The 25,742-nt window shown below is 38.9% G+C and overlaps 1 protein-coding gene across 4 annotated transcripts in view; it reads left to right on the forward strand.

The window, feature by feature from the left end:
- PLEKHG1 (pleckstrin homology and RhoGEF domain containing G1) overlaps window positions 1–25,742 on the forward strand; it is a 224,161-nt gene that overhangs the window by 165,888 nt on the left and 32,531 nt on the right. For all 4 annotated transcript variants that reach the window (XM_038526322.1, XM_038526319.1, XM_038526320.1 and 1 more), the window contains 3 exons: window positions 12,675–12,744; window positions 20,755–20,801; window positions 24,455–24,605. In XM_038526322.1, coding sequence (XP_038382250.1) covers window positions 12,675–12,744; window positions 20,755–20,801; window positions 24,455–24,605 — 268 coding nt within the window. The remainder of the gene's footprint in view (window positions 1–12,674; window positions 12,745–20,754; window positions 20,802–24,454; window positions 24,606–25,742) is intronic.

The following is a 25,742-nucleotide window of genomic DNA, read 5'->3' on the forward strand; positions in this document are numbered from 1 at the left end:
GTGTCTACTCTTGATTTCAGCTCAGGTCATGATCTCAGGGTTGTGAGATCGAGCCCCACATCTAGCTCTGAGATAGGTGTGGAGTCTGCTTAAGATTCTTTCTCTCCCTCTGCCTCCTCTCACCCTCCCCACTGCTCATGCATGCACGTGCTCGCTCGCTCTCTTTAAAAAAAAAAAAAAAAAGGGAATTGGGAGTCTACGTGTTCATTGGTATTAAAACAGGCTCCTATTTAGCAGTTGCTGATGGTAAAATGCTGTGAGGCCTGCAGTAGCTTCCCTTTCCAGAGCCTATCAGCGGCACTATAACATAGGGAGAGGGCTGAAGCATATTTGCTAAGCCTTCTGGTGGTTTGGCTGTAAGTTGATGGTACTGAATGTTTATCTACTGCTTACTTCATGCCAGAGGCCGTAGACCTTTATGCACATTATCACTTAATATGCCTCATCTGGGCTTCTCTGACCCCAAACCCCAGGCATTTAGCCACATTTCCTCTTGCCAGAGTGGAGCCCTACTTTCCAGGCCATGGTTTAGATTGTGGTAGCATAGTCCAGAAAGGTTTTGTTTTATTTTTTGTTTTCTACTCCCTGGAGTTTAAATTTGTTTCTCCCAATTTAAAGAAAGGTAAGAATGAAGTAGCCCCCAAGGTCAACAAAAAGGGACCTTGGTGGTGGAGCTCATTCTGCAAAAGTTGGAAAACTGAGAAGACCTTTGTTTTCCTTCATTGGTTCTCTCTTCTTTGCTCTTCAGTGTCCTCTGAACAAGGAAGTCAGACATGTAACCCTGAGTCAGAGTGAATGAGCACCCTGATGATATGTGAGGGATCAATGCAATGATACGATGTGCCACAATGAGCACATATTCGTGCCTGTCCCTTTTGTAGATTCCATTTATATATCCCTGGCACATGTACGATCTCCTTTAATCCTCTTAACAGCTCTGGGAGGCAGATAGAATGTGTATCTTATGCACATCTTGTAGATGAATCAGTAGTACAGTATGAAAAGTCCTTTGCTCAAGGACATAGAACTAGGCATCAAATCTAGCCTATTTTGAATACCTGGTTTTGGCACATTTCTATTGGTATTCTTATTATTTTATTTCATTATTATTTTCAAGTGTATCTGCATGTTTAACTCTTGCAGCTGAGTCATCTATGCTATCATGTCCCTATTTCCTTTCCCGTAAGTCTGGAGTCTACGGTTAGAGCTCAAATGTCTTTGCTGTTGTATTTGGTTAAGTAAGAAGTATTGATGTGACTTTTTATGTTAAAGCCTCTTATGAATTTTTTATTATATACCCTACACCAGTTGATTTCAAACGTCTGGCTATCTGGTAAATCTATGGTTGGGCTTGAAATCATTTTAAAGTTTCTATTAGTTCAGGTCCAGGTTTTTCAACATAATATAATATTGTGACCAACTAAGCAAGATTTAAATCTCAAAAATTAAAGAGGGGGAAAAGAAAATAGTTTTATGCTGGACCAAAAAAACTCTGCTGACTAGATTTTGTTTTCAGGATATATGTCCAAAATACATAAAAGCAGCATGATGAATACCTATGAACCCTACCCCTACTCTATCAAAGCCTTTTCTTGTGTCGTACTTACTTTAGGAATTCTTTAAAGCATAAAGACATTACAAATAATGTTGAAGCCCTTTCTATATCCCTCCCAACTGCATTTCCACTCTGTGGAGTGTGGCACAGTGATGTGCTGGTAAACCAGTTCTCCGGCATTAGGACAAGAGAGGGGGAATCTAGGATTTATATTGTTACTAATTTCTGTGGTGTAAATATTTCATCACAGCAGATTTCAAGCTACTGGCAAGACATCACTGAACATGGAATTAGGAAGAGGTAGCAGAATTGGCCTAGGAAAACCAGTATAATCCAGTTCAGTATACCACTAGAACTGTAACTATTATCCAAGACTTGGTGTTTCACTCCCAAGTAAGATTTTGTTGCTATGACTGTATATGTAAGCATTTATTTAAAATACGTAACATGCTTTCATGTATTTCAAATGTGGCATAAATTGTGCTAACCTTTCACACATTTTTTATCTCTCGACATTGTTTTTTTAGATTTATACCTCTCTTTTATTTTAACCATGATGACGTATTCCATTGGAGAATGTTACCTTGCATTTTATCAGTTAAGAAGGAGCATCTTTTCTTGGTTGTTGGCCACTGAGATTTCTTGTATATGAATTTCTGCCTTCTATTCACTGCCCATTTTTCCATCAAGATGTTTCTTTTTCTTATTGCTGTATAGGCATTTTTTAAAGATTTTATTTATTTATTCATGAGAGGCAGAGAGAGAGGCAGAGATACAGGCAGAGGTAGAAGCAGGCTCCACGCAAGGAGCCCAATGTGGGACTCAATCCTGGGGCTCCAGGATCATGCCCTGAGCGGAACGCAGATGCTCAACCGCTGAGCCACCCAGGCGCCCCTATATAGGCATTCTTGATGAATTTTGGCTAGGGATCTTTGTGGATTATTTGAGTTGCAAATCATCTCCTATGAGACTTGTTTTTTAACTTTAATTACAGTTTTTTTGAAAAGAAGTCATATAATTCATAAGTTCGATTACAAATAAATATACATTTTATAATATGTAGATTTTGTGTTGTGCTTAAAAAATTATCTTGTACTCTGCTCATAAATACGCTCTATTATTTTTCTAAAAGTCTTAAAACTTTGCCTTGTCTTTTATCTTACTACAGTTGATGGAGGTATGGTGTATGGTGGGAAATCCAAATTCTTATTCTCCTACGTGTAGCCAATAGCCCAATCACCACTGATTGAAAAGTATATCCTTTCTGTGCTCATTTGAACCTCCACATTCCTCCCCTGTGAAGTTTACATGTATTTATGGGTCTGTTTTTGAGCCGTGCATTCTGTTTCATTACTCCATTTGTCCATTTCTGCCCCCATACCACATGGTCTTCATTATTAAGCCCACATTACTCTTCAACATTGGCTTAGCTTTTCTTGACTCTTTGCACTGTCGAGTGATTTTTTTATTTTATTTTATTTTATTTTTAAGATTTTATTTATCCATGAGACAGAGAGAGAGAGAGAGAGAGAGAGAGAGAGAGAAAGAAAGAAAGAAAGAGAGAGAGAGGCAGAGAGAGAAGCAAGCCCCATGCAGGGAGCCCGACATGGGACTCGATCCTAAGTCTCCAGGATCACACCCTGGGCTGAAGGCAGGCGCCAAACCACTGAGCCACCCGGGCTGCCCAAGTGATTTTTTTAAAATTAGTTTGTCAAGTTCTATGAAGAACTCTGTTGGGATTTTTTATTGGAACTACATTTTAATATAAATTAATATTGGCAGAATTGACATCTTTATAATATTGAGTCATCCCATCCATAAACATATTGTTCTTCAATCAGGCCTCTTTTAAATGTGCTATAATGGGGTTTTATAATTTCTCCATCACATTCATGTAGACAACTTCTAAAAAATTATTCCTTTTGATGTTATTTTGACTAGAATATTTGTTCTATTTTCAAACTATTATTATTATTTAGGAATGTTACTGATTTAGTGTATCCAACTAACTTTCTAAGCTTTTCCAACTAACTTTTCTAAGTTCTAAATCCTTTTGGATTTTCTGCGTAGACACTAGTCTGAAGATGAGGAAATATTTTTGTTTTCCTTTATAGTTCCTCTACTCATTATGTTTTTTTGTATCTTATTGTTTGGGCAGGTCTTCTCATACAGTGTTGATTTGATGTTGGTATCCTTATTGTCTTCCTGACATTATTAGGAATACTTTAACTCTCTTACTATTAACTATGATGTTTGTTCTGGGGTTTACCTAAACATTTTTTCCTATTTTGCTAGGATATCATCAGTGAATATTAAATTTTTGGGGGGAAGCCTGGGTGGCTCAGTGGTTGAGCATCTGCCTTCAGCTCAGGTTGTGATCCTAGGTCCTGCCTAGGATTGAGTCCCACATTGGGTTCTCTCAGCAGGGAGCCTGCTTCTCCTTCTGCCTATGTCTCTGCCTCTCTCTCTGCCTCTCATGAATAAATAAATAAAATCTTTAAAAAGATTCTTTGAATTTTGCTTAATCTACCTTCAAAATGCTTAATCTGCCTTCAAAATGCTTACTCTGCCTTCAAAAATATTAGCATATGACTTTTTCTATTCATAATATAGTAAATTAATAGGTATTATTTTTGAATCATACATTCATTACTGAAATAAACCCTATCTGGCCATGATGTTTTATATGTTTGTGACCTGATAAGTTTGATTCGTTCATATTTTTTTACAAAATTTTCCATGCATGTTCATAAATGACCATAACCCATAACTTCTTTTCTTGTACTATCTTTAATTTTGGTATTTGACTAGATTTAAATTGTTTTTTTTTTTCACAGAATATTCCAACATAAAACATTTGGGAATGCATCTGATACTTCATTTTTGTTTTCCTTTTTGTAGCCAAATCTCTCTTCTCTCATAATCCCCCCAATAGCCTAGAAATTTAAGTCTCTGGTTTGGTGTCTGGAAGAAATCCCTAAATGGTCAGGAAACTAGGTCAGTCAAAAGAAGCCACTTCCCCCTTTGAACAGGCTTCTAAAATCCCAAAACATTTTTCTTTCCTTTTTTTTTTTTTTTTTTTTTTTACTTCCGATTAAAGAAAATGCTGGCTATTGTACACTCATCCTTCTCTTGGAATAGAGAAGAGTTACCTATACTGTAATTTGAATCTTTAAGAATGAAGAGTGAGGCTGGAATGCCTGGGTGGCTCAGTGGTTGAGTGTCTGCCTTTGGCTCATGTCATGGTCCTGGGATCGAACCCTGCATCAGGCTCCTTGGGGGGAGCCTGCTTCTCCCTCTTCCTGTTTCTGTCACTCTCTCTGTGTCTCTCATGAATAAACAAAATCTTAAAATCAAAAAAACAAAACAAAACAAAACAAAAAAAAACGAATGAAGAGTGAGGAAAGAGAAACCATTCCTTTCTATTGAATTTCTATTTTAAAATTATTAGCAGGGATGCCTGGGTGGCTCAGTAGTTGAGCGTCTGCCTTTGGCTCAGGGCATGATCCTGGAGTCTCCAGATCAAGTCCCACGTCGGGCTCCCTGTGCAGAGTCTACTTCTCCCTCTGCCTGTGTCTCTGCCTCTCTTTTTGTCTCTCTCATGAATAAATAAAATCTTTAAAATAAAATAAAATAATTAGCAAATTAAAATCATCTTAAGTTCCTTTCCTCAGAATATGAGAGTAAAATCTTCCCTTTCCCTTTAACTCTTTCTCTTTATTCTGCATATGTCAAGTCACTGCTTATAAAACACTCAGCTAAATCTAGTCCAAGTCTAAAAAAAAAAAAAAAAAAGTTATTTGGGCAGTCCTTTTTTTTTCTTCCTTGAAATGTAATTTAGAAAGTGAATCATGGGATACATACAACATTAAGGCAGTGGAAGGTGGGGAAAGTTATCTTCTCTTTTAGTACATTTTCCCAACCCCAAAATCTCTTTAACTTCTGAACAATGGTAGAAATATTTTTACCCATGCGCTTTTTTCAAGTGGACTTTCAAGGCCAGGATTAATGTAACAGTGAAATTATAGGAACATTTGGTGCTGTTAACCTTGCTCCACTATGTTCCCACTTGAACATGTGCCCGTGTGGCTGCAATAAGTTAAAATGGCAGCTGACCTAGTTATGTAGGTGGGGAAAGGAAGTGGTGCTCAGAGTCCATTGTAGACCGGAAGGGGAGAGGCCCCATTCCTGACTCTTATTCCAAGTAAGGCAATAGAATCTTCAAGGTCAAAATAGAGTTCCTGCCTTCAAGTTCACATCGCTGGTCAGAGAACATTTTACATGTAATATGTTCTGTAAAAGAGAACAGTGTTTCCTCTAATTGCACACCCAAACAAGGGACTTGCACTCAAGTTAGAAAGATTACCTTCTTTTTTATTGTCCTAACTCAAAATGGGAGAAATATTTGGAACTCGGGAAAAAGAGAAATAGCCAAAATCTGAAGGTAGGATGACACTAATTTTAGTTCTGAGTACGAAACACATTCTATGAATCACTCCTTCCTGCCAATGTACATGTAGGGTTGTTCATTAGATACACTAATGCAATGGGAAACCTGGTCTCCACCTTTGGGCTGTAACTCTAGAAGGATGGTCCTGGTCTTTATGGTGCGTCTTCAGTGTTTGATATATACCACATTCCGGCTGCATCTGTGCTCCCCTAGTATAGGGCATGTTATTTTATAGTCAATCTTCTTCCTGTATCTCCTACATTCCTTTTGTTCACCAAACTCCGGCCACAATGGCTTCCTTTCTACAACCTCACACAGCACAGCAAGCTCATTCTGGACTACAACTGATTTCATAAATGACTTTCGCTTTCAGCCCTCAAATCTCACCTCCTTCAAGAGCTCTCCATGACTGCTCCAGGGCTCTTCCACCCCCATCCAGCCTTAGTTGCTCTCCCTACATTGCTCTTTTTTGCTTTGTATCATGTAGTAGAGTGCCATATTGTGTTGTGTTGTTTCATTTTCCCAGGTAAAACCAATACTTTATCATTTTTACATAAACGTTTCTTATTAAGTGATCATGTATTATGGTACGTGAGTTTCTATTGTAATTTCATTTAGGTTTTTCTGTTTTTAGCAAAATGGTGCTTTCAGATTTTATTATGTAAGAATGCTTAACATGAAATCTACCCACTTAACAAAATTTTGAGTGCACCATACATTTGCGTTAACTTAGGTACTATTTTGTACAGCAGATCTCTAGAATTTGCTCATCTTGTTTATCTGAAATTTTTTGCCCATTGATTAGCAACTCCTCCATTTCCCCCATCAAACCCCTGGTAACTACCATTCTACTGTCTGATTCACTGAATTTGACTACTTTAGATTCCTCAAGTAAGTAGAATCATACTGTGTGTCTCTTTGTGACTTGTTTGTTTCACTTAGGATGATGTCTTCAAGGTTTACCCATGTGGTCACATATTACCAAATTTCCTCCCTTTTCAGGGCTAAATAATATTTCACTGTATGTGTATACCACATTTTCTTTATCCATTCCTGGGTTGAGTTGTTTCCACATCTTGGCTATTGTGATTAGTGTTGCAATGACTGTGAGTGTGTTAATATCTCTTCAAGATCCTGATTTCAGTTCTTTTGGGTAATACCCAGAAATTGGATTATTGCTGGCTCATATGGAGTTCTATTTTTAATTTTTTGAAGAACTGCTTTGCATAGTGGCTGCACCATTTGTATTCCCACCAACAGTGTACCAAGATTCCAATTTTTCACATCCTTGTCCATACTTGTCTTTTGTTTGATACTATGTTTTTTATTTTTTAAATTATTAACATTTGCCACCCAATCAGAGCATAAGCACCATAAGACAGGGCTTTCACCTATGTTCTTTATCCCATACCTCCATACCTATAACAATGACTGGCATGGAGGCTTTCAATACTTACCATGGAAGGGAGAGCAAACAAGATGGTGGGCTAAATGCATTAGGACAATGGCCCTCTGACAAGAGCACAAAAGAAATCCCATTACTTCTTCCTCACTGTTCCCATTCTTAGTGTTTATCCTATTTTATAGAATGATTGTGAAGGAAAGCTAGCCAGGTGACTCAAGCTAGGGTTCCCAGGTAGACAAGGTCTCCCACCGAAAACAACATAAGGCAGAGTCCAGCCCTTGGCTTTCTGGAGTTGGGTCAGGAAATAAATCTTTCAATACGTGTGTTTATAATAGAGTATGTGAATGGGATTCAATGGCCCTGTTACTAACCCCAGCTGTGGCCATTAATTAATTATTAGCTGTGGAAACTAAGGTAAGCTACTTCCCTTGTATGAGCCATGATTTCCTCACCTTAAAATTAGGGGTTGGACTGGAAGGTGTCTGAGCTCCCTCCCACCCTGTGGTTTGAACAATGAATGCCAGTCATTCATTTACAGGTGAGCTATACCTGGAACCTGGGTGGGTCCACTGAGATACTTCCTCCTACCAGCCAGTCCACTCTGGAAATGAAGTTAAAGCATAACATATAGAACACAGGAAGTTAAATATTGTCAGGGAGTATTTCTGTTAAGCCATGTTGGATTCTGCTCAAAATTCTTCTCTGATCAGAAAGAGGATTTATATTGAAAGACCTGGACACAAAACCTAGACCTTGAGCACTCCATCCTCCAATAATGGAAATCACTGGCTCAGAAATGTTGCTTCTTTGGCTATTACTTTTCTTCATCCATTTCTCTTCATCCAGTGTTTAGGTTCCAATGATTAGATTTCAACAATCGTTAATTTATTCATACCCATTTGTAAGAGATATTGATACAAATATCAGAACTGTATTTTACAAAGTAAAAATAATCTTGCAATGGGAATGTTTTCATAGGAATATTAGGAATGAATGTTTGGAATTGAGACTATCCTGAAATCATGCATTGATAAAAGATCCTCTCAATGTGCAAGATAGACCAATGGATTTTCAAGCAGCAGGGTATAGTGCACTGGTATGGTTTCAGGCTCCAGTAGATCGCTAAGAAACTATCATATACTCAGTTTCAATGTAATATCAAAGAAGAATTTCCATACTCTTCTGAATAGGCTTTTCGAAGACTCTTCTCTTTTCCAGTGACATATCTATGTGAGGCTAGATTGATTTCTGAGTATTTCAATCAAAATAACAGGGGCGCCTGGGTGGCTCAGTCAGTTAAGCATCTGACCTCAGCTCAGGTCATGATCTCAGGGTCCTGGGATTGAATCCTGCAAGGGGCTCCCTGCTCCTCAGGAGGCCTGCTTCTCTCCCCCTGCTCATTCTCTCTCTCTCTCTCAAATAAATAAATAAAATCTTTTAAAAATAACAGATTGTGACAGACTGAATGCAGAAGCAGATATGAGAATCCATCTGTGTTCCATTAAGGTCAACATTAAAGATTTGCAAAAATGTAAAACAACACTACTACTCACTAAATTTTATTTTATAAAATCTATTTTTCACAAAAATTATTTATATTTACATGTATTGGGTTTATTAAATGACTTGATCAATTTTTAAAATATTTAATGTTAATTTCTAATAAATATCAATAGATATAATCCAGATAAAGAATTTTTTAGAGTGTATACAGGTCATGATAGCACAAAGTTTGAGAAAGGCTGCTTTGAGTGAAGAGGGCCCCATAGAAAGCTCCACTTCTCACATAGTTTACAGTTGCATTGTCATGTCTCACTTTCAAACAGGAAAGGACAATTGAAGATCTTAGATATTTGGTGAGAGCCTCTAACATAAATGTCAGAAGCCAAAAAAGGATCAGAGTAAAGAGAGCTCAGCAGAGAGCAAAAAGCAGGAAAGAAAAGCCCAAAATAACTAATAGTAGTATCATCATTCTTGGAAAGAAGAAATTTTGCACTCATAAGAACAGAAACATAACCATCTAAAGAACATATTTTCAAAAAAACTTTGAAATTAAAAATCAGGCAGTAGAAAGGAAAACATTCAATAGAGCGTACAGAAAATAAAATTGAAGTCTCCCAGAAAACAAACAATAAACAAGAAGATAGAAAATAGGAGAGGAAAAATAAGAAAGATTAGAGTATCACACCAGGAGATCTAAAATGTGAATAATAGGAGCTTCAAAGAGAGAAGAGAAAATGACCAGGTTGGTGGGGAAAAGGAGGAGGAAATATCAAAGACCTAATGTAGTCATAGGGGTTCCTTAGCTTTTTGGTCCCAGGATCTCTATATGCTTCAAAATTACTAAGAACCCAGAAAACGTTTTGTTTATTGTGTATGATATTTTGTTTACCGTGATAGAAATGGAAACAAAAATTGTTAAAATTTCAAAATATATGTTATATTTTAACCTATATCGGAATTGGTTTACATTTTTACAAAGTTCTTTATTGTATGACTTACTAGAAAACTGCTGGATTCTTAAGTGTTCTTCTACTTTCCCTCTGTTCCATCATCACAAACCAGGTCACCTCTGGACAAGTCCACTGTACTGTCATGAAAGAATGAAAGTAAAAATGCCAATGTTGCCTCAGAATTTTTACAAAAACAGTGACCTCACAGACCTTCTGAAGGGGTCTCAGGAATCCAGCAGAAGTGAAGCTCAAGAACATTTCCTGAATAGTCAAGTTGGCTCTGTGCATGAAAAGACTCACCCCAAAATCAGCCATCACAGAATTTCAGAATTATGTTAACAAAGAGAAAGCTCTTAAGAGCTTCCAGAATAAAAAATCAGGTCACATGAAACATGGATCATGGATCAGAATGTTATTGGACCTCACAGCAGCATTGGAATTCATAAGGCAACAGATAATTTCCCGGATACTCAGAGAATATTATTTCCAACCAAGAATTCTGTATCCAATGACATGATCAACCAAGGGTGAAAGGAGAACATTCTAAAATAGGAAGAGTCTCAGAAAGTTTATTGCCTATTACCTTTACTCAGACAGCCCTTGGATTTTGTGTTCTTCCAAAGAAGGATGCATCTAAAATGGTAGCTAAGAAACAGCGCATCTAACACAGGAGCCAGGTGATGCACATCATCAGGATGGTGTTGGGAGAATCTGGCAGGCGTGGAGAGCAGGTTAACCTGTTCAGATGAGAGCAGAAGGACCAAGGGCCCTAGCAGCGAGATCGCTAAGAAAGAATACAACCAATAGGTGATCTGATGTTTAAACACAGGGAGGCAAGAGTTATGCTTCCGGAACAAAGTTTGAGGATAAATTAGTGATGTGTACTTTGAAAACTAAGCGAGAGAGAGAGAGAGAGACAATTTTAACTCCAGGGAAAACATGGTTGTACAAGAAAGGAAATGTAATTATGGTACACTCCCAGGCTCAGCTGAGAATAATATTTATACAGTCTTCAAAATGTAAGCTCTGACTTTTAATCTAATCAAATTTCATAACAGAAATCATTGAGATCAGACAAGGGGAAGTTTGGGCAATTAAGAAGTAAATAATATCTCAAATTGAAAAACACTGAAAATGCTATATCAGCATGTTTAGAACCATAGAAGCATACAGCAGAAATAGCAAGAAGTTGGGAATGCTTCTGGAGAGTAGCAGTAGAGAACAGGAAACAGAAAAGAAGAGATTGTTTTTGTTGTAATTCCTGTAGAAGTATTTAACTTGTTTTTTATTTTTTTAAAGTAGGCTCCATGCCCAATGTGGGGCCCACACTCACAATCCTAAGATCAAGAGTCACATCCTCTACCAACTGAGCCAGCCAAGCGCCCCTATTTAACTTTTTATTAAATCTGTAATATACCTCTAATTAAACACAACATTATATATATATATATATATATATATATATATATAAAAATACAATCTATATATAGTGCAATTGGAACTGAATTAACTGCATGATGCCCTTTGACCCAGGAATTCTATTTATCGGATTTTAACTAAGTTGGTTGGGCACATTAATTATACTATATCCACACAATGAAATAGTATACATTTACTTAAAATAATACTACTGCCATTAAAAAATAAGATAGTCATCTGAGGAAATAGAGCACTTTCCTTTCCTTTAAGCACTATCTCTGTTTATAATTTTAATTTTTTTTAAGTGAGCTCTGTGTCCCACATGAGGCTTGAACTCATGACTCCGAGATCAAGAGTCTCATGCTCTTACCATCTGAGCCAGACAGGCTCCCCTCTCTGTTTATAATTTTAAATTTGTTAGTGTGAACTTCCATGGAATGTTGGAGTCTTCCAATGGATTCTGAGCTCCGAGCACTGAGGGATCATACCTCATTTGGCTCAGTGATGTGTTTGTACTTATGCCTTGCCTGCATTTGGTACCTAGACAGCTGTTTGATGAATGAGTAAGTAAGTGTGTGTGAACATAAGTACAGACAATGCCAACTGTCTGGAAGACCTAAATGTCAGGCAGGGCTTATATCTAGGTGGGAGAGTTATAGGTTGGACCTGTGTTTAAATCCCTGGGGCAGGGCAGCCCGGGTGGCTCAGCGGTTTGGCCTTCAGCCCAGGGCATGATCCTGGAGACCTGGGATTGAGTCCCACATCAGGCTTCCTGCATGGAGCCTGCTTCTCCCTCTGCCTGTGTCGCTGCCCCTCTCTCTCTCTCTCTCTCTCTCTCTCTCTCTCTCATGAATAAATAAATAAAATCTTTTTAAAAAAATATAAATAAATAAATCCCTGGGGCACCAAGACCTCAAGCAAGTCCCTAATCTAAGCCTTGGATATCATGACAATAGGTCCTCAGTTATTCAACTAAATATGATTCCTTGTAACTGTTGCCACCTCTGGGCCTGCTTGCTCTCCCACCTCCAGAGTGTGTACTTTGGCTTTGACCACTATTAAACATTTGCTTTAAAAAAAAAAAAAAAAGATTCCTTGTAAACATCATATAAATGTATAGACCTCTTTGTTATCTAAAATGTTCTCAATCAGGGATCCCTGAGTGGCGCAGCGGTTTGGCGCCTGCCTTTGGCCCAGGGCGCGATCCTGGAGACCCAGGATCGAATCCCACATCAGGCTCCCGGTGCATGGAGCCTGCTTCTCCCTCTGCCTGTGTCTCTGCCTCTCTTTCTCTCTGTAACTATCATAAATAAATAAAAAAATTAAAAAAAAATAAAATGTTCTCAATCATCGTATTAATCTAGTACTTTCTGACTATTTTTTTTTTATTAGTGAACTTCTACAAGATTTGGAAAACTGTGAAAATGATCCTGTGGCCATTGCAGAATGTTTTGTATCCAAGGTAAGCAGAGTTCATTCCTCTGGGCCGACCAAGACAGACACAGATTGCAAATTGTTTTCATTTTAATGTTAAAATGACTGGTTGGTTCCATACTAGATGAAGTTAGCCACAAGTTTCTCTCTTTGTTTTTCCTTTTTTTTTTTTTTTCCACTAGCAAGGAAAAAAAATAGTGTTACGTGTCCCTACTAAGTTAGGAAATGCTAACTTAGCAGTTGACCTAGAACTTGTATAGTTACTGGATGATGTTTAGGCATCTTTCCTAAGAAAAAAAAATTAAGGTTAGTGGGGACCCAGAATAGAATAATGTTTGAAAATTTAAATACAGAGATGCTGGGGTTGCTCAGTGGTTGAGCATCTGCCTTTGGCTCAGGTTGTGATCCCAGGATCCTGGGATTGAGTACCTCATTGGGCTCCCTGCATGGAGCCTGCTTCTCCCTCTGCCTATGTCTCTGCCTGTGTGTGTGTGTGTGTTAAACTTAAACAGAATATTTCAAGGCCTGTTATAAAGATCTGTTAGAATCTAGTATTTTATAAAAATATGTGTGGCATTAGCCTAGGCTGTATAATTATCATGGGGGGCTGCTAAAGAGAAGCAGAATTAATCTCTTATCTTAAAAATGCATTCTCGTTTCCCCACATTTTTCTTAAGCTGCATCCATGGTTTTGAAAAATAGAAGAAAAGGATCTGACCTTTCAAGCTTATTAAATGGTCAGCTCAGACTCTGCACCAGGACCCTGAAACATATGAGACAATCCTTTACATTGTTTGCCCACAGGACTCTATATAGTTTCTCTTAAACATGGCACAGCTTTTGTTTGGAAAAGGTCAAGTGGAAATTACTTTGCAGCAAAACGTCCTGTGATTTCTGCAGTTGGGGTTTCAAGTGTAAGGGGTTTAAGCAAGGTTCATGATGGTGCCAGGGGAGCAACCAGGAATTAGCACCTCATTTAGAGCTCCAGTGTGCCCTGTGACCTCCGAGACCTGACCTGGCTCAGGACTTGTTTCACAGGGTCATTTCTTATCGCCACAGATCCATCCTGTGGTTTTGATTCCAAACATAACACTCTGGGTTTCTTTGGAGCATGATCCCTTAAAGGCAGTTGATGGGCTTGCATATCAAACACCCCTGACTGTGGGCAGGTGTGTGGATGTCGGCGTGTTAACATGTAAAATGTACACACTTGCTTACACACGTAATTCTTGTCATACGTTGCCTGTGTCCTAATGAATTCTCGTAAAGGGTTAGGAATTTGAGAAAGGAGGAAAGTGGAAGAAGGAAGAACGGGTAAAAAGATGTGCCGAGCATATCAAAGGAGGTCTGTAAGAATAGCCACAGCCTTTAAACAACATCGGAGAGATCGGAAACACTCGGGCTCTTACTGGTAACTGTAATCACAAGTTGATTAAAGACGGTCCAGCATACGCTTAGCTCCGGCTTAATTATTCACATAAAAGTTTGTTTATGTGCCACGTTGCCAACTCCCAGATCTTATTTTTCATTGTAATATTGCCAAGTTTAATTAGAAGACTGACTTCAGCACTCCACACTTTCACATGGAAGCAGGGAACTGTGAGAGTGTCTGGTTCTGGCACAAGCTGCTTTTCACTCAGCACCCTGAAATTTAGAAGATGTTACGTTTTCTGCAACACAACCAGCTGCTCCACTCTGGGAAGGAATGGAAAATTGCTTTAATTGAGGGGCCATTAATGAAAGAGGTAAAGCTGGCGGTTGACTTTTGCTTTTATCTGAATCACTGGGGCTGACACAGAGGTTCATCTTTGACCTTGCTTTGTGGTATGTGGACGTTACAGAAATCCTTCCTGACAAAAGGAGAATACAGGACCTCTTACCTGCTGCTTATAAAAGAACAAGGGGTTGCGGGGGCCATTCCCTTGAGGGAACAGAAATAAAAGTTCCCTGGTGGCCAGGCCAAGCTGTCTCCCAGCTGATTCAGCTCCCATTTGTCTGCTCGGAGGGCTCTAGGAATACCTGGCGCAGGTTTCTTTGCTTTCCTGCCTTCACCTCCATCCTCATTTCTGTCTTTTATCTGGACTACCAGCTGGGCCAACCCTAGGCAGCATTTAGGAGGGAGAGAAAAGTTTATCTTCAGAGACCCAACCTCCCCTGAACCTCCTCCTCAACCCTCCCATTGGTGGCCTTCCCCCTTTGGTCCCTAGGCACACGTGCGTGCGTGCGCACACACTCTACCCACTTACTGAAATTATTCTCGTAAAAGTGCTGACATTGAATACTCATATCATTGGAATGAATTCAAGTCCATTATACCTCACCCATATGCTACTTACATATTAAGCCTTTCTCACGTGTCCAGGGAAAACTCAGGAATCAAAGTGTGTGTATGTATATATATGTGTGTGTGTGTGTGTGGATGAGAGAGAGAAAGGGACCTCATGGCAGAAGAAACCCTAAAATCCTATGAATTTCTTTACTCTGGTTATTCAACCAATAAATAGCTGAGTGCCCCATGTGCCCAACTGGCCAGCCCTAACCATCTCTTTTTTTTTTTGGGGGGGGGGGGTTCTTTCATAATTAAATGTCTCACTGTTACATCTCTAATTATAATTTAACAGACTTGAATCAGAAGGAAATATCTATTTTTGTATAATTTCTTTATCATTGTCTTCTTTTTCCCTAATTAACTTCTACAAAGGTTTTGGGGTAGCATATATATTGAGTAAAAGGCATTTAAGGATTAATGAACTAGGAGCTATTGATTTTTTTTTGCATAAAACCATTATTTGGATTGTCCACAGAACTTATAAATCTAAGGTCAAACAGATGTATTTGATTCTATATTGAGAACAGACAGCTGATTTAAATCTAAATCTAATTTAATGTTGGAATAGGGCCATAATGTCACAAAATGTACAGCAACTCAATTGTGCAGAAGTCTTGAGGCTTTATTAGGAATAGGTATATTGTAGGTCAAGTATATGATGTAATTTATATATATTTCATTGAAGCCCCTTTTTTTAAAGATTTTATTTCTTTATTTAGAGAGTGAGTATGAGATAGTGCAAGGCGGGGGTCAGGGCCTTGGAGAAGGAGAGAATCCTGAGCAGGCTCCATGACCAGAGAGAAGCCAACATGGGGCTTGATCCTGGGATCCTGAGATCATGACCTGAGCTGAAATCAAGACTTGGACAGTCAACCAACTGAGCCACCCAGGAACCCCTGAAACCATTGTTTTTAAGTTTGGCATTTCAGATTATCCTAAAGGTCCCTAAACTTAAGGAAAGTCAACCTGACATTATTCAATCCCATGGAAAATACAGCAGGAAGCAGGCAGGAAAGAAGCAAGAAACTCAGAGTGTGTGAGCAAATCCAGAGAAAGGCTCCATCTGACATTATTTTTTTTTAAGATTTTATTTATTTATTCATGAGAGACACAGAGAGAAAGAGAGGCAGAGACACAAGCAGAAGGAGAAGCAGGCTCCATGCAAGGAAGTCCAATGTGGGACTTGATCCCAGATCTCCAGGATCACACCCTGGGCTTGAAGGCAGCACTAAACCGCTGAGCCACCCGGCTGCCCTCCATCTGACATTAATTCACTAGATGACCTTGGGCAAATCACTTTGCCCATCTTGTCCATGGAGCCAGGGCTGGACACTCCAGTGCTTTCAGAGCTACACAGGTGAATATATCATATGAGTGGCCCAGGTGGGAGCTAGAGCAACCTAAGTACCTATGTTGTGAGGACATAAGTATCACATGAAACTGGGCACCAGGCCCTCTGGATCTATACTTTTTCAAGAGAAACCAGAAATCAAGATATTTTGATCTTCTAACTTTTGGAAACTGGCAACTAATTTAAGTTTTTTAAAAAGTACTAGGTTTGAAAATTTGGCAGCATATGAAGTTGGTGAGGCCATGGGGAAAGAGGCACTGCTCTAACTGTGGAAGAATAGGATGGCACAGACCCTGTGGAGGAGAATTTGAGTATATCTAGCAAAATTACATTTGAATCCATCCTGTAATCCAGCAGTCCTCCTTCCAGAAATCTGTTCCAAAGATACAGTGACAAAAATGCAAAGGGGTGCTGTTCTTACAGTAATAATTGTTACAATGTATAAACATATACAATATATAGAAAATTTTCATCTATGTACATACACATATATGTATATAAGTAAATGTATGTGTATAAATATATAATACATAAAAATATGTAGTATATAGAAACAAATGTCTATAAACAGGAAACTCTTTGAATACATCATGGTAGGGACGCCTGGGTGGCTTAGCGGTTGAGCATCTACCTTCAGCTCAGGGCTGTGATCCCAGAGTCCCGGGATCAAGTCCCACCTCGGGCTCTTTGCAGAGAGCCTGCTTCTCCCTCTGCCTGTGTCCCTGCATGTCTCTCTCTCTGTCTCTCAAATAAATAAGTAAAATCTTAAAAAAAGAATACATCATGGTATATCCACATAATGGAGTACTATGAAGCAGGAGAAATCACAAAGAGTATCTCTATATACTCCTGAGAGGGTTTGGAAGAGAGTGGATAAAAGTGCATATAGCACTGTGGCTCTCAAAGTGTGCTCCCTAGACCAGCAGCACCAGCATCCTTTGGGAACTTGTTAGAACACAAATTCTTAGGCTCACCCCAGACTTACTGAATCAGAAACTCTGGGAATGCAATCCAGTCATCTCTGTTTACCAAGCTCTCCAAGTAGTTGTGACATATATGGGTTTGAGAATATGGGCAAAATAACTCATTTTTATTTATCTAGAAATGGGGAAGGACATGCTATATTTAAATTTGTATTATTTCAAGGATAAACTGAATATAACACTATATGTTTACTACACTGGAATTAAAAATTTTTAAAAAGACTCAACTGAAAAATTAAAAATTAATCATTGATAGGGAATGGAGGGATAGACCAGAAAGGAAAGGAAGAGAAGTTAGACTTCTTTGAATATGCATTTTCTTATAGAGTTACCCCTGAAGCCATGTAAATATTTTTTTTCATAATTATAAAACTAAAGATAAAAAGACAGTCTCCAACAGTTGAAAACAAAACGAAATGATGAGCCTACTGATACAGCCACTTTGTGGCATAATCACACAAAAGAAATCCTAACTGATTTTAAAATGGACTATGGAAAAAATACAGCAAATACATTTTTAAGTTTTGTCAGTAATGATATCAAATCTGGTGGTGTTGGTATTGTTATGCTGAAATTGAGTATTGTGGGATAAAGCAAATGAGTATTTATGTTAGTGTCATTGAGCTGGAATTGGTAGGAGACAGAAAACACAGGGTAAGCATGAGGCTAATTAAAAAACACTGTAATCCTAAATCCAAATTGCAAGTTTGAACCAGGATTGTATTTTATGTTTTAAAAACACCATATTCCTCGGGATGCCTGGGTGGCTCAGCGGTTGAGCACCTGCCCCTGGCTCAGGGCGTGATCCCACGGTCTCGGGATCGAGTCCCACATCAGGCTCCCTGCCTGGAGCCTGCTTCTCCCTCTGCCTACGTCTCTGCCTTTCTCTCTCATGTATTTCATGAATAAATAAATGAAATATTTTTTAAAAGAAATTAAAAAAATAAAAAATAAGAACACCATATCCCTAACTCTGTCCACGGAAAGGGCCTAGGAATAATGACTAACCCAGTAACAAGACCATCTCTGATACCCAGACTGTGGTCTCCGAGTACTACTTGCACCCAAAAGGAATCAGGGCCCTGTGAAGAATGAGTGTGAGGCAGGAAATGTACAAGATGATCTGGAATATCTTGTCATTCCAGAAAACAAGGAAGCTCCCAGAGTCTGTAGGTCAGGTCATGAATACAAAAGAAGAGGCTCCTACTGGCCAAGGATGGGATCATTTCAGCATCAGTAAAGATAATTGATTAAAAACAACTGAAACTCATCAAGTATGTTTATATTCATGAATTCACAGTGATTAAAAAACCCACAGCGGTGGCCTTTGCGGCATGCTAGAGAACCAATGCATTATCTTGAAAATTAAGACAAGAATTGAGCATTCATCCTGTCTTTGCCAAACTACAGGGTAACAGCTAATATAAGGAAGTTCCTTTTTTGGAAAGATTCTGGCTTTAAAAAGGAGGGAGGAATAGTGGAGTCAGAACTATCACCATCTGGCAGCTCCTAATGAATTAATACATCAGGCAATAATTACCAGTGGTGGTTAACATCACAAAAAGAGAGACAAGTAGACATTTTGTGCCTCCTGATGGAACCACAATGCAATTATGATATATTCCTGCCAAACTATGGAACCTAAGTCTGTTCAAACCTCCCCTAAACCTCACAACTGCAGGGGGAAGGGGAACATATTAAAAGAAATCATAGAAAAGAATAAAAATAAAATAAATCATAGTGATATAACCAGCAAAACAGACCATAAGAAACTCTGTAGGACAAACTATCTGGTTTCTTCAGCTGAATTGCAAGGGGAGAAAGGATAAAGGGAGGAATTATAGATGATAAGGGTCTTAAGAGATATCAACCAGTTGGTTTTTGTAGTTATTTGGAGTCCAAATAGGTAAACTATTTAAAAAAAAGAAAATTAAGAAGATAGGAAATTTAAATAGTAACCATTGAACATCCATGATATTCCATAATATTTAAATGTGATATTTAAATTTATCATTTAAATGTGATAATGGCATTGTGGTGATGCCTCTTTTTTAAAGTCCTTATGTTGGAGTTATATACTAAAATATTTTACAAGTGCAATGATCTGATGTCTAGAATTTGCTTTAGAGGGATGAGAAAACAGGAAGTAGGTAGATGCAGATCATGAGTTACTATTGAGGTCAGGTGATAGACACTTGGTAATTCATCATACCATTCTCTCTCTTTCTCTCTATGTGTATATATATAAATAGAAATTTATATATATTTATATTTATAAATATTTATATATGTAAATTTTATATAAATAAATTTACATATATAAATATTTATATACACATACATATATATAATATGCTCATGCTGGAGTTTTTCTGTAATAAAAAATTTTAAACTAATCTTAGTCAAGTGAACAGAAGGGTTCTAAGACATTCTTTTAAATAAATTAATTAAAATTAATTTTTTAAAAATAAGGTCATTAAAGTTACAAAGAAAGGTCCCTATCTTGGAGTCACATGTGAATCTAGCATGAAATAGGTTTAAAAAGTAAAAAGTAAATAGCAGAATATGAAATACCACTAAATTGACATAATGTCTCTTTTCCATAATGTAATTCCATTTTAGAGTTGATAAGAACAATGAATCCTGCTCTCAAATAATTTTCAGTTTAGTAGAAAAGAGGGGGATTTGGTGGTTCAATAAAGCAATACATACCAGATAAACACAATATAGCTCCTACCTTAAAGAAACTCACAGCCTAGAGTGGGAGACATAGATGCAGAGAAAATGTCACTGTCGTTTGGTAAATGCTACTAGATTTGGCTGTTATGGAAGCCAAGAGGAGGAGCAGTTGGCTCACCCAAGCTCCAGAAGCCTAAATTCAATGTCAAGGGATGCATCGTGGCTATCCAACGCAAGAAGTGGGAAAGGCAGCAGGCAATGATAATTGTGTACACAAGGGCTTGAAAGAATACAGCGGTTTTCTTGTGCCCTGCACATACTTCCACCATGTTCTTACCATCATAATTACTTTATCTACTTCTATTTTTCTTTCACATTGCAAATCCGCTGGAGAACAACAAATAACTAGGGCAGAAACCTTATTTTCCTCCTCTTCCCTTTTGTCTTCAGATTCCCCTAACACAGCAGGTGCTCAGTAAGTGTTTATTGAACTCAGATAAGTTCAAGTCTATATGGATTCTAGTATGAAACAAGGTAGATAAAAAGGCGTGGGTAATTGCCATAGGAGCTCATACAGGTTCACATGATGAGAGAGCCTAATATATGGGTATGAATGATATTTCTTTTTATTGTTTCTAAATGAATATTGATGCCTGTGCTTTTTTGCCCCTAAAGGTCTCTTTTGTTTCCTTACAGAGTGAAGAGTTCCACATTTACACGCAGTACTGCACTAACTATCCAAGGTACATGTTGTCACTATGCAGCAGTATATATATATCTATCTATCTCTGTGCTTTCGTCCTGTTTCAGGTCAATATGCTGCTGGTAGGTGTTGTGCTTGGCACTGCACTGAATACCATGGAGAAACCGCACAGCATGCAGAGAATGGATTACAGAGTACCCAGTTTTGGGACTCCCAGCAGAGCCAGTGGGAGGGAGATTGTGAAAGAGACCAAAAAGATTGTGAGGTGTCCTTTAGGGGGAAACTAAGTGAACCAGTTGTGTTCAGCTATAATTCTTGTCCTTTATACCTCGTGTATGTGTGCCATGTTTTGAGGGCTTTGGGATGTTCAGAGGGTGTCATATGGACAATATAATGACCTCCGAAAGAGGGCGGGCCTAGAGTCACTGTCATAATTTCTTTTCTTCAGCAAAAGACTTTTACTGAGCATTTCTTGAGTCCTGATCATTGTGTTAAATGCTATAAATGCAAAATGTTATTGAATTTAACTTGCACAATAATCCAGAGATGTCAGGGGATTGCAGAAAAGCAAAGCATCCATCGCAGTGCCAGACATGTGATGATAGGTTCTCAACAGTTGCTTCCTCAACATCACCCCTGCCCCAAACCAAAGTATGCATGAAGTAACTGAGATTCCAATAGGTTTGTTGGGGCCACATAGCTAATGGATGGCTCAGCTAGGATTTCAATCGAAGTTTCTCCAACCTCAGACTTCAAACTACTACATCCTTGTAAAGTTTCTGAAGATTTGTGATTCTCCCCACCCCATGCCTTCTTACTGTCTGTTTTCCCACATGATCGGCAGAACTTGAGTTATTATCTTAGGGGACCGGCCAGGAAGATAAGAGCTATATTCTCTGTGGTCTGTTATGGTAGAAATATGTCCCTAAGGATGAAATGGGTGGCAGGATCCGCTTGGAAGAGAAACCAGCAGGCTGTTCCCCCAGGCTGCCTCGGCAAGGAAGGACAAATGGGATCCCTACTTGAAAGCGGCCAGAGAAAGCCAATTTGGATTCAAATGCATGAAGCCAAAGGCCAAGACTTATGTACAAATACTTTCCATTGGAGGATTTTAGACTCCCTCTCTAAACATTGGTTAGGATATTGTGCTGTAATGATTTATTTGGGTAGCGGCCAACCGTGCTTTTACCAGGTTTCCCTAAAAACCAAACAAAAACCACCAAAGCCTACATGCCAGTCAGTACATTTATCACCATATCCTTATCAGTAGACACACCCATAGTTTACACAGTTTCACTTAAGCAATGGTCTCTCCTATAGTATTTGTTTCCACCTCTATGCTGAAGGTTAGCAGAAAATTGGAGGATGCACCAACTATATCCTGTGAACCGGAAGCTAAAATCCAGCATGGCACCACACCCTAATCCAGAGAAATCAGAGTCAGCCCTCAACTTCTCCACTAAACTTCTAAGGGAAGGGAAAAAAAACATTTGAACTCTGAAGAATCAACAAATTTCTGGACCCAATTATCAGGATGGGAGACACTAGAGGGTCTTGTTTGGGGGATTATGTCTGTATTAAGTTTCATTATACACATGTCCTTTGAAGGAAATGACTTCTAAATTTGCAATTTGGGAAGTTTATATTAAGATTTTTCTGACTTAGCAGTAAGAAGGAAAGTACAAAATAAAGGCAGTTTTTTCTACAGGAGGCTGCTTCAGGCTCAAAGGACAGGCAAAATCATTTTGCAAGAACACCGTGAAGCATGGTCCCAAGCTCGCTGTGTGTTAGCAGAAAACAGGAACTAATATCCCTTGTTGCCTTCTAGCAAGCTTTATGTTTTTTTGAAGCATCAAACTCAACTAAATGTAATCATGGAATAGGGTGTTAGGGAAGATCAAATCAATAAATACAAATTAATGTAACATGGACTCAGTCATGTGTTCTAGAAGCTAAAGTTACATGAGAGAAAGGAGTAGTGAGTCCCAGTGAGGGGACTTAAGAACCGTTCCCTGGAAGAAGTGTTTTGTTTTTTTTTTTTCCTATTTGGGGTTTTATTTTAATTTTTTTTTATTTTATATCTTCAACTTTGAAGAAGGAAAGAGACATGTTAGCAGAGAGATGCTCAGAAGGCATGCTCAGTGAGGCAGGCATGTCCAGTGCTTGCCCAGCTGTGTAGTTTTCATATTCATAGAATATTTCCTCTTGTCCCCTTGTCTCCAATCAGTTTGCTTTCTGAAGCCCGGGTCTCCTTTCCCCTGTGTTAACAAGCCAAGACCGCCAGGTTTTCAGCCCATCTGACAACATTTCCTCTCCCTTGGGATCTAGGCTAGAGATATTAAATGTCGCCGGCACACCTTGACCAGATGTCCACCTTCTTCATACCAGTCACGCCCCAGCAGTTTCTCTCTGTGAGCAGACACAGGCACTCCCTCCTTTCCTCAAGGAGGGGCCCAGGCCCTGTCAGGTCATTGTCCTCAGATGTCTCCTTGGGCACTGAATCTGGAGTTCAGTGTGCTCTGAATTTGTTGCAGGTGTCCTGTCCTTGGGCAGGAGCTCAAGGCTTCAGACAGCCAAAGGGCAATTGGGCAGCTGATTCTGACCCTGGAAGCAACTTTAAAAAGACCTTCAGCTATATAATAGGGAGTAGTCTTGAAATCTCCACTTATGGGGGAAATAAACCCGTTTGAACAGATAATTGTCAAAGCAGATGGGCACCAAAGCGATTCTAATAGGTTAATTAGGAGACCTCCATTCACTTCCTTCCAAGGAGGCTTATTTTGTTGTTTGGCTCTAATTTTCCAAATTAATCATGAAAACATATTACTGACTTGGGGGGAGAGAGGTTGAAATTACTTCCACCTGCTTTCTTCTAAGTTATGAGACCATAAGATTTTAATTTACTTGTGTGGTGACTCCACAAGCCCACTTGCTTTCATGTATAAGATATGAACATTGTTTCAACTATTCCCCTGGGATGTTAGGGGGATTATACTTATTACCTTTAGGGGAGCTGGGATGCAGAAGGAATCCTGACCCACTTTCCCAGTACATGGAGGCACACTCCCTAACAAGTGAGGTTCTCTAGCTGTTTCAGAAACTGTCTTTGGAGAGATCTGTTAAAAGATTCTCAAAGAGAAGTTAATCTGTGGGCCACAGTCTCTGAAGATCTGCACGGAGTGTCATGCAGTTTGTGCATTACACAAAGGCAATCAGCAGAGGGGGTGACAAACATCCAGCACGGGGTTGGCTCTACTGAAGAAGGAGAGTTGAAATTAAAACTTTTTTTCGTCCAGAGTTGTCCCATCCTTGCAGTCTGACCTGTGGAAATGGAATACAGATGTGCAGTTGGAACACTGTGCAGATGCCCATATGGGATGGGGGCTGACATCCAACTCAGATCCCTTTGCCAGGCGTGTGTCCTGACAGGGGACTGCATCTCCTAGAAAAAAAAAAAAAGCGTGCTGCTTAGAAGCCATGTGTCCCTGTGCTACCAGCTTTCTATAGTGCCTTTTTCCAATGCATCCACCCAAAGAGACACCTTTTTCTAATTTGCCCAGAAGCACTTCAGTCTAGCTATAGCTCTGTTGCTACCCTACCTACTTTAGGGCATTTACACTTACGCTGGCATTTAAAACTTGAGTACCCATCCTGCTATTACAATTTAGATAAAGGCATGTATCCTTCTTGTAGATCAGTGGCTGTGCTGACAGAGTGCATGCGGAACAAGATGCTGGCCAAATTCTTCAGGGAACGTCAGGAAACTTTGAAACACTCACTGCCTTTGGGGTCCTATCTCTTGAAACCAGTTCAGCGGATTCTCAAGTATCATCTCCTTTTGCATGTAAGTTTCTGCCTGCATTTGAATACTTTCCAGGGGATGGCAATTTTGTGTGTATATATAAAGTTTAGGGGAAAAAAATATCAGAAAAGGCTGTGGACATATGGAAACGTTTTCCACACTCCTACTTTACAACGGACTAATCTGCTTTGAGGAATTAGAGATATTTATATTCTGGGCCTGCAGCCCCATTGACACCAGCCAAGTGAAAAGATTCATTTTAGTTCTGATTCTGATAGGGCTTAGGAGTACCTCACTCTGGGCAGTGAACAGTTTCAGGCAGAGAGCTATCCTCTTAATGAAAAACAGATTTTTTTGTGTGTGTTTTACTTCCATGAGCCTAGATTCAGTAGGCAGTGTGGCAGGAGAGCTATCTGTCATAGATTGGCTTTTGTGTGAGCAAAGAGAAGGGGTCGGGAAAGGAGAAGACTGATGAGTAGTGTGATGAATGATCTTCAAGCTGGGTTTAGCATCGCTTCAGGGTACTTATTGCATTTCCCATTATTTGCACACAATGCAAGGAGGCTTTATTTTTTTATTTTTTATTTTTTTTTTGCAAGGAGGCTTTAGAAACAACAGTAGACAGAGCTCTCATATTCTCCTGTCTTCCCTCTATAGGAAATAGATAAAATCAGGGGAAAGTTTTGTTGCAAGTAATTTCCACTGAGTAAGTAGGATTGGACCGCTCTTACAACACGAGGAAGACCTAGTGCAATGGTTAGGAGCCAGACTCTGGGTCAGCCCTGCCTGAGTTCAAATCCTATAAATCGTCCATGTTCACTGTAGTTCACAGGCAGTCCATAAAAATGAGCTATTGTTTTTGTTTTATTATCTTTATACTACATTAAAAATCTTTTCTTAAAAAGGTTCTAATTCAGAGCTCCTATCTGTATCAACATGCCTACAATTTATATTATCTCTTTTTAAATGATTCCTGGTTTCCAACTTGGTTAACCATTCCCTTTTTGCTCAGTTCACACACATCCACAGTTTTCTTTCCAAGGATGCTGACGGTCCGACTTTGCTAGAAATTTCTCAGCTTTGTCCGTTTGCCTGAGTGGTTCATGTTTGGAGAATCTTGTGTCCTGTTAAGTCACATAATATCCCTGTTAAGTCAGGGATATTATTTTAATTGTTAAA

Source organism: Canis lupus, chromosome 1, assembly GCF_011100685.1.
Source record: "Canis lupus familiaris isolate Mischka breed German Shepherd chromosome 1, alternate assembly UU_Cfam_GSD_1.0, whole genome shotgun sequence".
Classification (NCBI taxonomy): domain Eukaryota; kingdom Metazoa; phylum Chordata; class Mammalia; order Carnivora; family Canidae; genus Canis; species Canis lupus.